Source organism: Cotesia typhae, unplaced genomic scaffold (assembly GCF_013202065.1).
Source record: "Cotesia typhae breed Kobodo isofemale line unplaced genomic scaffold, CoteBio_Ctyphae scaffold_45, whole genome shotgun sequence".
NCBI classification, from domain to species: Eukaryota; Metazoa; Arthropoda; class Insecta; order Hymenoptera; family Braconidae; genus Cotesia; species Cotesia typhae.
The window spans coordinates 3,705,998-3,724,868 of NW_027423777.1; the positions used below are offsets into that span (position 1 = coordinate 3,705,998).

The following is an 18,871-nucleotide window of genomic DNA, read 5'->3' on the forward strand; positions in this document are numbered from 1 at the left end:
TGCATGCGGTCTTGACGTTAAGTTTATTGAATCACTTCACCTTTCTATGAAATCTTGATTGTACAGATGGTATACAAAGAAATAGCTAATGCGTTAAAATATCTTTATTATAATTGATAAATTTATATTATATAGTTTTTACATAATTATTGATACTCTGATATGAGTTTTGGTCCATATGTAAGAAAAAAATCAAGTAATAAAAGTCAAAAAATGAAAGAAACAAAAAAGTAAATGGACATGAAGCAAGTACAGGTTTTTTGTGAGCTAGTAAAGTACTTTAGTGTACGAGTTTCGTTTGAAAGTAATGCTAAAAGCTGCCCTCACTGGGTACCTCACGCTCTCATACTCATACTCGTGAGGATACATAGACACAATAGAAAGAACTAAATATGAAACTAAAGTAGACAACGTATAAAACATATACATATTTATATATATATATATATATATATATATATATATATATATATATTATAATATGTATAAAAATTAACTGGTGCCTTGGGACAATGCCAATTTTTTTTTTTTTTTTTTTTTTTTTAATATTTTTTTTTTTTTTAATTTTTTATTGAGTAAATTCATATCAACAAGCAAAAATTTAGATTTAATTCGTAGCCAAAAAAAAAAAAAAAATCAAATTTATTAATATAATTATTCTATTAAATCTTGAAATAATCACGTTTAGTTCCATATATTGTTTTTTTTTTTTTTTTTCTAAATAATTAACAGAATATGTCACGTTTAATTATAATGATAATTATCATTGAAATTTAGGATGTATTGTTATTTTATTGACTGTATGAGCGATAATGAGGGCGTGTGTGTATAACAAAGCCAGGAATTTTGTACACAAAGTACGTTTGAAGTGAGATACTCATACGTATAACGAGGTACAACAAAGAGAATACAACCAAAAAAAAAAAACAAAAACAATGATAAAGACACTACGCACTTTGTAGCAGTGTGGGCGATACAGAAGTGCTATTACAAGTAAAGGAAAAAGAAAGAGGGAAAGGAGAATAAAAATAAATATAACAAAAAATAAAATGTGAATGATAAAAAAAAAAATGTATCCCCGATTATAAGTATTGTATGTAGGTAGTGTAAGTGAACGCAAAAGCCATAAAGCTTCGTAAATCAGAAAATCTTTTCATTATCGTCCTACCTACTAAGTGATACGTATATCATACTAAGCGGCCATTTCGTTGGAATTATCCACAAGAAAAAAAAAAAAAAAAAAAAAAAGGTAAATAAAGGGACAATTTTTCTTTTTTTCTTCTCACTTGTCACTTATCACCCCATACACCAAACTAAAACGTATCGACGTATTTTATTTCCCCTACCAGCTCTATCCCGACTATTTGGTCAAATTCTTACACTACATAATGATTTTTACCAAGTACATACTAGAATAAAAGTAGTCGTTACCTTTGATTCAAAGTATTTACTATCGGAAATCTTTTCTTGTATATATATATATATATATATTATTTTTTAATTTTTTTATTAGCGTCTATTACAGTGTTTTATATTTTTTGCCTCTATTACAGTGAGTTGCCTTTATACTTGTAACGATTTTAAATGCTTGTCACGATACAAACTATCCATTATGATTTTATTTTTATTTCAATATATTTCTTTAATGTTTAATTGACCTTGGAGTGGATTTAACGAGTCGTTAAATATTTTTTAATTTTTTAAAACTCGCGGAAGTTGTTAAAAAAAATATTTAAAAACCGGGACATAAAATATATCATGTGTATCAACTTTAGAGAGCTGGAATATAATTTTCTCTTAAAATTTTGTTTAATAGAATATATCCAAAACAATTAAATAAAAATGTGAATTGAACGTGGAAAGAAAAAGACCGATGAAAAAGAGACAGAGGGAGCCACAAATCGTTCGAGGGGCTTAGTTCTATTTGAGAAGTTAAGTTTTCAAGAGAGGACATTTAAGGCTAGTAAAATGGATAACGACCAAAGGGGAATTGACCCCATACGGGCCTAAGCTACTAAAAGTTGAGCCAGCCTCGAATTTTACGGTTGAGAATAATGGGCCGGTGTTTTATGACACCGTAACTCTCTCTTTACTTTACTGTCTCTTTTATACAATCAAAATAAAAAATTATATCTATTATTTCTATCAATCTATAAATATACAAATTATCGGTCCTTATGATACTGTTGGCGTTCATTTTTATTTAGTACATTTTGTATACTCCAATGATCCAACAAAAAATTGGCATTTAACCTTTAAAAATAATTGCCCCCTCAATTAAATCGATTCATTTTACAAATATAATAATAAAGATGGCTGCACATAAACATAAACCATATCATATATAATATACAAGTTCTTATCGGTGATATAAAACTTTAAATCCTCATGAAATGTTAGAGGGCAGTTTTTTTCCTTCCGTATTATACTTATACTCAGTCTACATATATAGGATATAGTAATACTAGACTTGACATATTCAATATATTATTTTATTTTTTTTTTTTTTTATTGCTCATATTATTATGATATTTTATATAAAATAATTTTTATCGTTTTTGTTAATATGGGGAAAAAAAAAAAAGCTATATAAATCACTGTAATAAATTAATTCAAGTTTTAAAGATTACGAAGCATCTCTACCGACTCGGTTTAACATATACAAAAGTTTTGGTTGGCATTGTCTTAATATATATATATATATATATATATATATATATATATATATATATATATATATATATAAAAGGAAGGTGTTGAGGATTATAAAGCTTAAAGTAATATCCCAGGAAGTTGATGATGATAAAAGCCTAACGGAAATTCCAGAGTGAAGCAAAGCTGCACAAGCAAACTCAAGTCTTGACTTCTCCAGTATTAGAGCACAATAGTATGCAGTTGAGTAAAGCTAAAACTCGGTGAAATTCGTATAAGCCATATACGAATATATACGAATATACCTATATAACGTCTACCGCAACTTTGCTCTGGTAAAATCGAAATAGAAAGTCACGGTTATATTATGATGTTGTGTGGTGCGACATAAGATGTACAGGATTTTCATCTCTACATACCTATATATACTATATCGTTTGGTTTTCGCTGAGAGCTACTACTAGGCAGTTATTCGGTTATTCGGTGGTATAGTCACTATCGTATTCGCGTATCTCACTACGAGGACTACGACGAGAAATTCGTTGAGCCATGGGATTGGATCTTTTGGAATGTGCGTCTGATCTATTCCACTTCTCTGATATCATCAAGTGATAGTGTGCTGTAAAAGTCATCCGTACTCTTATATACTTGATAAAAAAATTCTTATTCCTATTTTCCAATGTTCCAATGATCGATTTTACTATTTCACACCCTTATTGTCTTCTATTATCATCATCATCATCATTCCCACTTGTTTCAAACTCTTGATCTTGAGGATATTTGACACGTATTTTACATCAGGGAATATGTATATTACTATCTCTATATGATTTTACAAAAAATCAATTAAAAACAATAATATACATCTCTTTATTTATTTAAATAAATTTGATGCTCGATTGTTTTTATAATTTTTTTTTATTTCATATGCACTTGAAACTTAAACCGAAATATTTCAGTAGATTGCAGAAGAAAGCATATAATTTATTGGTGGATATTAATCATTGAATTTTGTATAAGGGAAGATAAGGATAAGAATAAAGATAATGGTTTGTCGGTTTTTATAACAATAGACATTTTCAGGATGTGATTTAATGATATCACCCCTATTGTCTTGGATGTACCAACAAAACTAATAAACTAGCGTGTATACCTTTTCTATGCTCAAGAGATTTTGGTTGTTATATTAAATGTCATGGTGTATATATTAATAGGTGACAATACACACAATATAGTTAAACTAAATACAACAGCAAAAGAGACTCCTATCGAGACTTTAGACTAAGGGATGGGATGCTTTATACGCTCAAGTAAATCTGTTGTTAGGCCCATTTAGTAAATAATACACCAACGACTGAATGAATGAACGAACCCTCTTAAAGTTTAGTTGGGCATCTTCATCAACTATCGATCGTTTTCGTTTTCGTTTTTCTTTCCATCCTCATTCTCATTCTCATTCTCATCATCATCGTCGTCGTCGTCGTCGTCGTCGTCGTCCTCGTTGATGTCACTTATATACCTATATATAGATAGATACCCAGCCGGATTTCTTGATGCAGTAGAAATAATTCATCGACACACCGTCGTCTGTTTCAAACCGTTATCCTCTTTTAGACTTGTATACATATATATATATATATATATATATATATATATATATATATATATATATATATATATATATATATATATATATATATATATATATATATATATATGAGTAAATTGTCTAACAGCTAAATGTCGATGAACTCACTCTACGAATTTACTCAATTTTTTTAATTGATTATAATAACTTGTAAAATTTAGTATAAAGTGTTAAACAAAAAGAATATATGGTAATAATGCCAGCGGTAAAATTAAAAGATAATCGATTCTTTTTCTCTTGACTTTTAATTTATATTTAAACTTGATTTATATAGCTATGTGAAATGTATATAAAAGGGAATGATTGAATAATAAAAGGTATCCTGGGGTATTGTGAAGAACGTAAAGCCGGTAAAACAGCAGCAGTATAGTATATGAAATCCAGAAACGAATGACTCGAATATAAATGACGTATATATAACGTCTTGGTTTGTGGATATCATCAGGTAAGGTATGATGGTATGATGGTATGATGGTATGAGGGAAGGGAGGGGGTACCACCAGACCATCTAACTTTACACTAAAAGTTTCTTCGAGTTCCCATCTACATCTACATCTACATCTACATCATGGCACATCGAAAATACTCGAGCGAATGTAAATTCATCCGTGACTTGATTTCATTCGTGATCAGATATCACCAACTAAATCTGAATTATATACGGTGTATGTACTGTGAATATTTACTTGGTAATAACTGCATAAGTGACAGTTCCATTCCTATACAATTATAATATCATAACATCATATAATATTATTGATCATTAAAATGAATTATTTATGATTTATTGATAAATTTTATTTATTATTATAATTATAATTAAATTTAAAAATTAAATAAAAGAGTTTAATTCAACGGAAAATAAATTTGATTTTTTTATCTTTAATATTCGATATAATATTATCAGTATCAGCAGGCTTAGAATAAAACTTTGAGAATGGAGATCACAATGTAGAACGTGATAGTAATATGTAGGGATTTTCTCTCCGATTTATCAGTCTGGACGGAATACCAAATTTCATATATATATATATATATATATATATATATATATATATATATATATATATATATATATATATATATATATATATATATAAGTTAATATATGTGTGTTCATTATGTGGGTATTAATATTTTGTTCGATCTACTTTTGCTAATAATAATGGAAAATAGTTTTTACAAAGAACGGATCACCGTCGTTGTAATAACACGATAAGGAGAATTATGTGACTCGGCAGCGGGTGCTAATTTATATGCTAATAAGTATATATTTGTGGTTTTATAAAAGAATTAAAAACTCAATCAGATTTTAGTAGAAATTTATCGAGTTTATTTTTAATAAAAATTTCATAATTTATTTTTATAAATAAATTTTAATTAAAAAATACACCCACACAAAGTCTTATCAAATACGATGTATATATATTTATATTTATATATAGATCTGTCTTTATGCATAAAATTAACCGAACCCTAAAATAATTTGAAAATAATTACTGCCCAGTATGAGAGCTATAACGTTTAAACCTTTAACCCTTTAAAGTCTTGATCTGTAGGATCAACGGATAGAAAATATAATCCACCAGGCAGTATGAAAATTTAATTTGCTACCGAGTTTATATAAAAACTACCGAGCGTTAACGTTAATGCAACTCAAAAATAGTTATCTATATTCTCTTCTCTTCTATTATTCTATATTTTGATTTGTCCAAAAAGAATTCTTAAAAACTTTTGACATATCCAGTTATTTATATATGAAACAATATGAAACTGTCATTGTGAGTTTATAAAATTTAATAATCTGACAGATTGTAACTGGAGATAAATTCTAAAAAGATACAAGATAGAAATAAACTTGATAAACACCTTTATTTTTATTTTATATTTTTGATTTAATATTTTTAAACCCTAAAATAGAATCACCTTCAAATAAATTCTAAAAGTATCATTTCAATAATTAAAACTCTGTGTAATAATAATAATAATCTCTACAAAGTTTATAATTTACTAAACATCATTGCTGAAAATTTTTTTTATTTTTATTTTAATATCCACATCCAAAATTAGATGGAATAAATAAATAAATAAATAGATACTCAATTCTTCTCTGTTTCTAAATTGATCATAAAAAAAAAAATTAAATAACTCGAAGACGATAATACTTTGATGGCGCCACCTAAACTTTGAATTTTTAGATACAATGCAGTTTCGCATTTAGTCCTGCCGGTAACTCTGTTTTATTTTTTTACCTACCCTTGCAAAGTTATCATATGATATCAATGCTATTATATATATATATATATATATATATATATATATATATATATATATATATATATAAAAGCAGAAGGTCATGCATCTACGGCAATAATGAAATTCTCTGTAGATAAAGCGCTACTGATATTATAATAGCTGTTGATTAAAATGAACAAAGAATACAAAATAATTACTTAGGAGTAAAAATTCATACAAACACGTAATATAATTTAATTTAGACTTTAGACAAATAACTTATAAGACAATTAAATTTTCAAAGTAATTATCTCGATGAGTTACAATTTAAATTGATTAACTCGACTGTTTGATTGGACTTTTCAACTCTCAGAGCTATAAAAAGTTTATCTCTATAATAAATAAATAAATTTCAATAGAGCAAATAGTTGAATGGAAATAACTATCATTATTCTATACAATAAGGTATCGCTAAACATTTTTTATTTTATTTTTTCTCATCTCAATCAACAAATAGAAAAAAATCTGCTCGATTCATCAGATATCCCGTCCTCATTTCCGTTTAATCAATAGTGCTGCTTTAAATACACCTACACAAATTCACAATATATGCGTCCCTAAATTATTTCGTTCATCAAAAACTTGATTTCTAGCTCATGTTATTATTATATAGTTACTCGATCAATTATCTACTAATGATGATCTCTGCACTCTAATCATGATCCAATCTATATATAATTTTTTTTTTTTTTTTTTCGTTATGTTTACGAATGATTTTGTATAATGAATGAGACTCTTGTATTGAGTATTGTATGTATAAAATTACAACATCCCCAAATGAATTATATATCTCAAGTATTTTCCTACTACCTATCGTTAAAAATGATTAATTATGACACCTCTTGCTCTCTGACAGAAAAACATGTTATCTTTATTAAGTACCAAAAGTAGTGAATCGAGTTAATTGATTAGAAAAAAAATTAGGCCAACACGATTAATTATTAACGAAATTGAAAGATTGAAACCCAAATCCAATCACTGGCTATTATCATTATGGGATCTATATAAGTTGGGAGTAATAAAACTTAAAATCAACGACAAAACTTATATAAAAACTAAATAATTCAAATATATTTATTATTATATGTTTTTCAAACGATTAAATTTTCAAGTCCTATCTAACTAATAAAATAATAAAACAGTATTACACTGTAATGATTTCAAATAAATTCCACCATTAATAAAATCGTTTAATAGATAAATAAGTAAAACATGATTATAAAATAATCATTAAAATGATTTTATGATAAATAAAAGGACATTTACATGTTATGAATATAATAAAGATGAGTGAGTAGATGGGTTGAGAGGTTGAGAGGTTGAGAGGTCGAGGGTGAATATTATAGAGGTTGCGGACGAGTATACTTGTATCCGTACTATATACTACTACCTGTTGAACAGAAAGTTCAAATCCTCGGTGGCCTGACTGTAAGACACTTACACATTTACGTCCCTAAATTATATTATATTATAGATATATATATATATATATATATATATATATATATATATATATATATATATATTCAACGCAATTATTTTGTATGCTTATTTATCATCATCATCTTATTCTCTTCATTATTACTATTATTAATATTATCATTGGACCTTATGAAAACCGCATTTATACTTTCTATGATTATCTTTGTTACAATGTTATAACATTAATTAAATATTGTCAACTCATTTAACAAATTTATAAGTTATAACAAAGTTATTGCTTAATTGCTTAATTTTGACTCATTAATTATTCTTTGAATTTTATTTTTTTTTTTCTCTGTTTCATAACAACTATTACAATGATAAAGGTCAATAATTTTAGTATTAAATTAATATCTGACGCTTATTCGTTATTAACGCTAATAAATACCATGACAAATTGTCCCAGTCTTTTATTAGGCATCAATATAAAAACATGTTGAGATTTTTTTTATTTTTTTAAATATTCCGAGTGACTTGTAAATTTGTATCGTTATTTAATTATTATTTTTATTTTCGATTAATTGCTCTTTACAATATTTAAATATTGAATAACACACCGGATAACACACCAGGATATGATGTATTATTATTATCATCATCAGCGGTAAATACACGATAATATATTAATTTGCATAATAACAAAGAAATATCGATAAGCTTTTATTTATTTTATTTTGGTTCTTTATTGGGAGAAAAAAAAATAGGTATCATATTTACAAATCAATATAGAGATATTGTATGAAAGCATTTAGAGGAAAGGAAGACGTCTTGTTAAATGGCGCCAAACGTCTAAATGAATAAATGCACCTCAACAATTTATTCAAGTTTATATACTCCATTCATGCTTGTTATTCAACTGATACAATACTACTTTTATTTTTTAAATAAATGCTAATTTAAAAGACTGTACTATTTTATTATTATTATTATTATTATTATTATTATTATTATTATTATTATTATTATTATTATTATTATTATTATTATTATTATTATTATTATTATTATTATTATTATTATTATTATTATTATTATTATTATTATTATTATTATTATTATTATTATTATTATTATTATTATTATTATTATTATTATTATTATTATTATTATTATTATTATTATTATTATTATTATTATTATTATTATTATTATTATTATTATTATTATTATTATTATTATTATTATTATTATTATTATTATTATTATTATTATTATTATTATTATTATTATTATTATTATTATTATTATTATTATTATTATTATTATTATTATTATTATTATTATTATTATTATTATTATTATTATTATTATTATTATTATTATTATTATTATTATTATTATTATTATTATTATTATTATTATTATTATTATTATTATTATTATTATTATTATTATTATTATTATTATTATTATTATTATTATTATTATTATTATTATTATTATTATTATTATTATTATTATTATTATTATTATTATTATTATTATTATTATTATTATTATTATTATTATTATTATTATTATTATTATTATTATTATTATTATTATTATTATTATTATTATTATTATTATTATTATTATTATTATTATTATTATTATTATTATTATTATTATTATTATTATTATTATTATTATTATTATTATTATTATTATTATTATTATTATTATTATTATTATTATTATTATTATTATTATTATTATTATTATTATTATTATTATTATTATTATTATTATTATTATTATTATTATTATTATTATTATTATTATTATTATTATTATTATTATTATTATTATTATTATTATTATTATTATTATTATTATTATTATTATTATTATTATTATTATTATTATTATTATTATTATTATTATTATTATTATTATTATTATTATTATTATTATTATTATTATTATTATTATTATTATTATTATTATTATTATTATTATTATATTTCAACTTGTGGAAATAATTTTTATCATTTAAAAATATCTATTAAGTAGATTTAAGGGAGAATAAAATGAACATAGTTTTTAAGAGATTATTTAGAAAGGGTTAACAATTTATTTAGGTAAGGCTTTATTTGGTTATTTGACTTAGCCAAATGGATATGACCCGTTCAATAAGTTGATTCGTTTTTTTTTTTTTTTTTTTTTTAAATTTTTATATATAGGTATATTCGTATTATAATATGTGTTAACCCTTGGTAATGAAACCTGTAATAATGAAATATGATCAGTGGGGTTTAACATACATGACCAAAACAGCAGGATCGATGTAATATTATATACAAAAAAATATAACTGTTTTTAAAATGGTTATCATGTCAGAAAGGATTGGAATTAAACGGCAATGTTTAAATTAAGGCAAAATATTTTTTCTATTCACCCTCTTATAATCTTGTACCTACTTTTAAAATTACAGAGGTATTATATTATATATTATTTTGAAATCTTTTGGCGTTCAGGCGAACCAACCAAGATTCAAGACTTTTAGTTTAAAAATTCTCTTTGATATCCTGGTTCATCTTCTTACTCCCGTATCTAATACCGTTTACTGTTTCTTTATTCATATACGGTCATTTTTATGGCAAAATATTAAAACCAGTTAATAATTAAATAAACTAAAAATAGAATATATATAGTTAAATTAATGAAAATACATACCTAGCAAAAAATGCAGCAGCAGCACTTGCTTGAGAGGGTGTACCGGGAGCACCATTGACAGTATATGCATATTTTGTTTCTTGAAATAATGGCAAAAGACAATTTGATTTTTGATAATTATAACGATTACTATTACTACTACTACTACTACTACTACTACTGTAATGATGATGATGATGGTGATGATGATTATTATTGTAGTAATAATAATTTTGATCACTGTATTTGTTAACATTATTATCACATTGTACAACAACACTTTTATCGGTTAACTTTGATGTATAATTAAGTATCGATGATTTAGAATGGGTTTTATCATGATTAGTGACTCCTCCAATAGAACTACCAATAGAAAAATTATTTATTGGATATATTACTTTCTCAGGGACTGCATATTGATGTGTTTTATCATGTATCCCAACTGGTTTATCGATAACACCATAAGACTTAAATCCCTTAAGCTCACCGTAATACTTGATATTGTCTGCTTTATAACCAACCACCACGTGCCCATCATGATTCGTCTTTTTAATACAATCTTTTTCATGTTTATGGAGGATTGAATCACGATTATTGCCCCCTCGTATTTTATCATTATTACTATCACTTTTAACTTTATCATTTTTATTATTAATCATTGTAATTGTTGTTTTACTATTACTATTAACTCCAATATTACTGCCTCCTCCTCCTCCTCCTGATGCTCCGCCAATTAATTTAAACTCGTTAATTTTGGCTCTGTCATATTTTTTTTCAAGTATATCGGGACAAATAACTCCACTGACATTAACACCCAGGATAATACCCCCATTAAAATTATTACGACAAGATTGATCGGTTTTGCTGGTAGTGGTATTGGTGATAGTAGTAGTAGTAGTTGTAGTAGTAGTAGTAGTAGTAGTAGTTGTCATAGTACCACTACTATTTGTTGTTGTTGTTGTTGTTGTTATTAGTCCCAGTGGTGCTGTTGTTTGTTCTGTTAAATTATGTTGAGTGCTTGGCTCTTTTAAATTATCAGTTTTTACTTGATTAGAGTCATCTATTTGTTGTTGTTGTTTATTTGCTTGTCGATGACGTGTCATGGCACCACGTATTACTTCTCGCGTAGTTGGCGTAATACTGACTAAATTAACAGGCGTCTCGCCAACACTCCCGCTACGTATCCCCACTTGCCGTCGTCCCTTCTCTTCCTGTGTTTTGTATCAATGATAAAAAAGGATATTTTATTTTTTAATTGTAAAAATAAATGTTGTTTGATAAATATTAAATACTTACGGTAATTTTTTTCAAGTCATCTCTTTTTATAACATCGGAATATTTGGGAGGATCTTGATAATATTTAGGTCCAGGTTGTTCACACCTCAATGAATCTCGAGGAGGATGTTCTTGGTATTTTGGCGGCCTATCTAATTGACGATACTTGTATGAGACTTGAAATTGTTGTTGATGATGTTGATCCGATGATGATATTTGTTCAATATGACTCGGATGACACTCATCATCCGACTGATTCGTTGTTGATTTAATAAATTGTTGATTTATTGACAGTGGCCCATTAATCTTTGAATCAGATTTAACATGAGTGTGCTTTCCACATTTATCACGTTTGTTATTATCTTTAGCATCTTTTTTATTATTATCATCAGTGACTATTCTTGCGGGTGTTTCGTACGAAATATTTTTATCACTCGTTCGATGAGATTTGCTGTGACGTGTATCGTGTTTACCAGGTGGATCTATTTGATAGTAGGTTAAATCACCACGTAAATTTTGTGATTTTGATTTTACTTCATGAGGTAATAAGTACGAATGCTGTTTATTACTATCACTGCGTTCTGACTTTAATTGATTACGAGGATATTTATCGTCGTATAAATAGCTGACGAAATCATTTGACTGGGATGATAGTGTTTGACTTATTGTTCCAAGCTTTGTTGAATTTTGCTGAGTTGACTTGTACTTTTCTTCAAACTGTGAATAATTATAAGTGCTGAACCCAATTTGATTAAAATTATGGCTTAAATTTGCTGAATCGTAATCTGTTGATGTAACAGCTTCCATATTTATCTGTAACAAATATTAATTAATTAAAAGATTATTGTTATAAACATCAAGAATAAATAAAAAACAACGGTGGAACAAAAAATAAAATTAAAGGTGTAAAATAACAAGCTTAAGGAAGAGATAAAGTTATAGTAACTTTACAATAAGAACATGATAAAATGATAAAAGAGAAAAAGAAAAAAATAGAGAAAGTTGTTGAACCGTAAAAGAGAAAATCCACCAACTGGATAAAACGACAATCTCTCGGTATATAGCCAATACCGCTGAGGATTTGGATCACTCATCTTTATAAAATTGGCAAGGAAATCTTTATTATTAAGTCAAACCTCAACTTTTATCATACTAATAACTGATACTGTTATGGGGAAAAAAAAAAAAAAATACAATAATAATAATAATAATAATAATACTGTTGAAGAATGAGAATAAGGGTTGACGAGAATGACTTAATGTCAACATGAGCTAAGAGGGATGACCTTCGTTATATTATAAAGGATATTCCTATAGATGCACCTGGTACACGATCATTTCTTCTCTACAATTTACACCCTCGTATTTATACCAGACACACATCACATGTATATATTTGTATACATTTCTCTTTTCTCCCTCGATTCGTCGTAATACTTATAATATCGATGTTCAATTTATTATAGAGGTATTGAGAGTAAAGAGAACTATATATAAAGTAAAAATCATTTTTAAAAAATACATTGTCACTGTGAAAAATAGAGAGGATTAAAATATAAAGCTTAATCTATTGATTTACTGTTAAACATTCATCATCTTTACACCTTTAAACTCAGCTTCGGAATATTTATTTGAATTATTATTTTACTTTTCAATTTAATCAGAGAGGAACAAAAATAATAAAAAAAAAAAAAATATAAAGAACGATTAATATTTTGAAGACTTATTTGTTTTCTTTTGTCGGAGACTGATTGAAGTTGATAACAAAAGCTCGAAGAAGCAACAACAACAAAAACAGTTGTATATGCATATACTTAAAATGAAAATCCAGACATAACATCAGCAATATGTCGAGTTTTAGGTATATATATATATATATATATATATATATATATATATATATATATATATATATATATAAATCTACAATATTTATATGACCACGACATAGAAAATAAAAATAGTTGATTCCTCCTTTATCACTTTCACCACCTACTTCGTCTTTTCATTCTCCTCATTTTACATTGCTTTATTTTCGGGAATCCTCAACATCTCGACAACAGTCAACAGGACATTTTTAGAGTTTTTTTGATTTTTTATATTTATATTTACGCATTTGCACGCATAAAAATTCCAGTTTACGCTTATCTTTTTTCTCTGTTCTCAGTAGTATAATAGTATATAGGGTGTACACAACAGTGCGAATAGGCACGCCTGCGTTGGCTCTTTAATCTTCATGGATCAAAATTATGGGGGATGGAGGATTGAATGTAGTAAAAGACTGTGCTGCTGCTGCTGTACTACTTCCACTTGTACTCTACTGGCTCAGCACATCCAGCCTTAACCAACACCGATGTATAATATTACTACTACGACAAGTACTAACAACACCGAGTACAGAGTGAGGGGAAATCTCTCGGTCCTTTGGTTTAAGAACACGATTGCTTCGTGAATTCAAGTGAAACCCTAACAGCATTTCAAAGAAAAATTTACAAGCCGCAGAAAAAAAATGATTGTAATAATAATAATAATAACAACTATAAAAAATTGCATTGTAATTAAAATTTAACTTTTGAGATATGAATAAAATACATTTAAGGCGCTTTAGATCTTTTTATTTTCTACCTACCTTCTTTACTATACCGTTAAGTAAAGAACACTAAAATTTATACAATATTCTTAAAATTACATTTTATTTTATTATTATCATTATTTCAAAGACTTAAGAACTAAGGTATGTTGCAAGCTTCAAGTCGCGACAATTTTTTTTTTTCTACAACAGCGCTAAAAAGTAAACCGTTTTTTTTTTTCTCTACTTCATCCCAAGTACAACTGTCTTTCTTGAGTTTTTCAGTTTTTAAGTTTCACAGGTATATTGTACATACACTCATTTGCAGACTAGATGTTACATACACCTTACTATCTTCTTGATTCTTGGACTCGAGTGAGCAAAAAAGTTGAAGAAATAGGTGAATTAAAAATGAAATATAAAAAAATACTATAGTAATGTTGGATGTAATCTTATTACTTTTTTCTTTAACTTGTGTCTTATTATGTATTATATATGTGTGTCGCGTGATGTAATTATTACATTTACTTCTCAAGATACATTACTTTTGTTGACATCATATTATATATATATATATATATATATATATATATATATATATATATATATATATATATATATATACTATTCCGCATTATAAATATAAACAAAAACGAAAAATAATTAAAAAATGAAGATATGATGTTAAATGTAGTTGTAGAATTGAATAGAAAAATAATTATCATATTCATGTCCGTAAATTTAAATTTAATTATTTATTTAAACTTACTGATACAGATAATCAGATAATAACTAAACCACAATATAATTAAGTAGATATTAAAATACGGGAAAATATTTTTGATAGTAAACTATATAAAAATGCAAGCGAGGTAAAAGTGAATAATCGATACCCGCATTATATTATGCACTGACGGTGATGCAACTCTTTTTCAACTTAAAAATTAAGGTAACAGTGCCCGTTATAGTGTATGGGATATCCTGCCTGTTATATATATCATCAAATGAAAAACCGTCTAGCAAATAATCGTCCGCATTATATTTTTCCTGTATTCTATTTTTTATAAATTTATTTAATTAATTAAAAATATAAAAATTAATAACAATAATAATAATAATAATAATAATAATAATAATAATAATAACAAATGATAAAGAATAAAAGCAGCGATGCAAAAATTAAATATTAGTTAGGGTACAAATGAATAGTATATATTTAATCAGAGAGAATTTTCGTGTATACTGTTGGTATGAGGATAAAACAAGTAGAATGAGTAGATGAATCAAGCAAATACTCTGTCTAATGGAGTGAGAAGAAAATGCCACAACAATTTCCCCATTGGGGACCTTCTCATTTTGATTCACTCTTATATGTCTTTATATACGAATGGAAAATTTTATGAAAAGGATAGACTACATAACAACCCTCACAAAAAAAAAAAAAAAAAAAAAAAAAAAAAAAAAGACATCTAACTCTTTATTCATTCATTCAAATATATTTTATATTTTCATATTGGTATATAACATTTGTATTTTACTTTTTATTAATACTTAAATTTGATACAATAAATAAAATTGTATTTATTTAAGATTTCTAAAAAACTTGTTAAACGCCTAACCGTTAATATTAATTTGTGAGTAGTTGCTTCTCTTACTGTTGAAATACAAAAATTGACAATTTTAAAAATTCATGGCAATCATATTTATTTTTGAACTATTTCTCTATTTTTATATCATAAAATTTATTGATTAAACATATTTATTGAATTGATCGTTGAAACAATAAATTAGAATTGAAAAGCGTAAAATTCACAAAGAAACAAAGAAATATTAAACAGAATGAAATAAATTCTTTTGCCGAGACACATTTTATTATGATTATTTACTCTTTGCTATTCATGTATAAATGCCGTATTGTCTACTCCTTTTATATTTCACACCTTTAGTTAAAAGGAATAATAAAATTAAAATAAAACAATGGTTGTATAAAAAAGAATAATTTTTTATTTATTTTTTTTTTTTTTTTTGATTGGACATTCGCGTTTCCATTTAATCCCGCTTTTCTTTCATTTTCATTACTTTCACCAATGTTTACTGAATAAATTGTACGAAACTCTGGTCGTGAGTTTTAAAAAATAAAAAAAATGAAATAAAAAATTACTGTTGTTTTCATGTTCACAGATAGATGTCAATCGATGTGACTATTTTAAATCGACTAAAATTTTATCCATTCAACGGGAGATATTTATTTTTTTAACGGTTTTTATTTTTATTGATTATTTTACTGCACACAAATGAAAAATGATTAATTTTTTTTTAATCAATCTTTATGCTAAAAATAATCTCTGTCACTTATGTTATTTCAATTAAAAAAATAATGATTTTTCGTCTGAGAGTAAAGAATAGGGATAAATTCAAAAATTGCTGACTTGGATATAAATGCGAACATAACATGAAAGACGTTAGCGCTTTTTTTTTTAAATTTTTTTTTTATACACGACACAAAGTAGCACTTTGCCAAATGACTCGAAACTTTTAGGGTGTAGAGATGTGACTTTTGAACAATTGTACCTTTCCGTTTCTCTCTGTTTTTTTTTTTTAATAGAATAGAATAAAACGAAGAAAAGAAAAACAAAATCTATTGGAATTTATCGCTTCACTTAAAATTAGTTATTTTTTAGCATTTAAATGATATCAATTGTTTCTCGAGTCGATATCACGAATGAAACTTTAAAAATATTAAATAGTTAATTTAATAAAGAAAAAAGATATTTAAAATACATTAAGAAACAAGTGATGATAGAAAAAGTTATGAGTCGATCACCACACGAGATCTGCACCCTAAATCTTCTGTTATCCATTAAATATACTTTTAGTATGTATACATACACAATTTATATGTATTTATATAAATCTCATAGGATATAAAAAGTATTGAAGCATTGCCATTATACTTATGCATGTATAAATATACTTTTAATAATCTTTTTGATGTGTGGAAAGCTACATGTACTATATATAATATAAATTTGAATGATCTCTCCTTTTATCCGTTGCGAAATCGAAATCCGACTTTAATCTTTCCCGACGTATACGTACTTGTCACCAATGGATTTAACTTGTCATAATATACTCGAACTTGAGTACGTTTTATTGATTTTACTTTTTTTAATCACCACAATAATTGATTGAAACAATAACTTTTTTTAAATTATTATCATTATCATTATTATTATTATTATTATTATTATTATTATTATTATTAAGAATAAAATTGAAAAATTTATCATACGAAAAAGTAGTAAGTGGACCGGATTAATCACTCAATTTACTAAAGAATCAAACAGTTAGTTATAAAAGTCAAATATTCATAAGAAATTGACAAAAATAAAAAACAAATGAAAAAAAATATAGGTAAATAATTTATCAAATCTGGAAAAAGAAAAACAAAGTTAAAAATTAAATAATGTTTCTGGATTAAATAAAATAAAAATATATTATAATGATTAAAAATGAAACATCAAATAAATATAATGTTTTTTAATTATTAGATTATTACCATTGAGATCAATCGCGGATTTATCCATACTTGTTGCATATTATCGTCAAGATAACGTCTGGCTATTTTACCAATATTACCGTGTGATTCTTTTTCTGTACGGACGTAATTTGAGGAATTTGAACATTGCTGCCGTTTCTGTAACAAAAATTTAACAATAAAATAAATTATAATGTATACAATAATAGAAAAAAAAAAAAAAAAAAAAAAAAAAAACATTAAAATCATCTCAATCTTATAGTGTCTATTATAGTATAGATATTAACGGTATAAATTGCTTACTAAGTTTAATTAATTTAAATAACCGTGCTTACTGTGATTGTAAAAATATAAATTTTTAATTGTATAGAAATTTATTGCTCAATATTATATTTATTTTTTTCTTACAAAAATATTTCATCTTCGTTTTGCTTTTAACAACATACTTGATCATTAAGATTAATATTACTCCTTTGTTATTGTTATAATAAAATTCTTTAGTGATGTAGGTTTTGATGAAAGTTTAAGAGTATGTAAGACTATTGAAACTCGATTTATTCGACAGCGCAGACAACAAGTAGAGTAGTTTTATTAACTTTTTCTCAAGGGAGGAAGAAAGCGAAATGTGGTAGAACAAGGTGGATTGTGGATTCCAGATTCCTGACGGCATGTCAGGCTCAAGAGAATTCCACAATGTTTTCATATCCTATACAATCATTATTTTTTTTTTTTTTTTTTTTTTTTTTAATCATTTTTTATTCTTTATACATATACA

The 18,871-nt window shown here is 25.4% G+C and overlaps 1 protein-coding gene across 1 annotated transcript in view; it reads right to left on the bottom strand.

The window, feature by feature from the left end:
* The window catches only part of LOC141536920 (uncharacterized), a 97,398-nt gene that overhangs the window by 54,778 nt on the left and 23,749 nt on the right, over window positions 1-18,871 (bottom strand). The window contains 4 exon segments of the mRNA XM_074257720.1: window positions 10,736-11,925; window positions 12,011-12,802; window positions 18,118-18,212; window positions 18,215-18,255. Coding sequence (XP_074113821.1) covers window positions 10,736-11,925; window positions 12,011-12,802; window positions 18,118-18,212; window positions 18,215-18,255 — 2,118 coding nt within the window.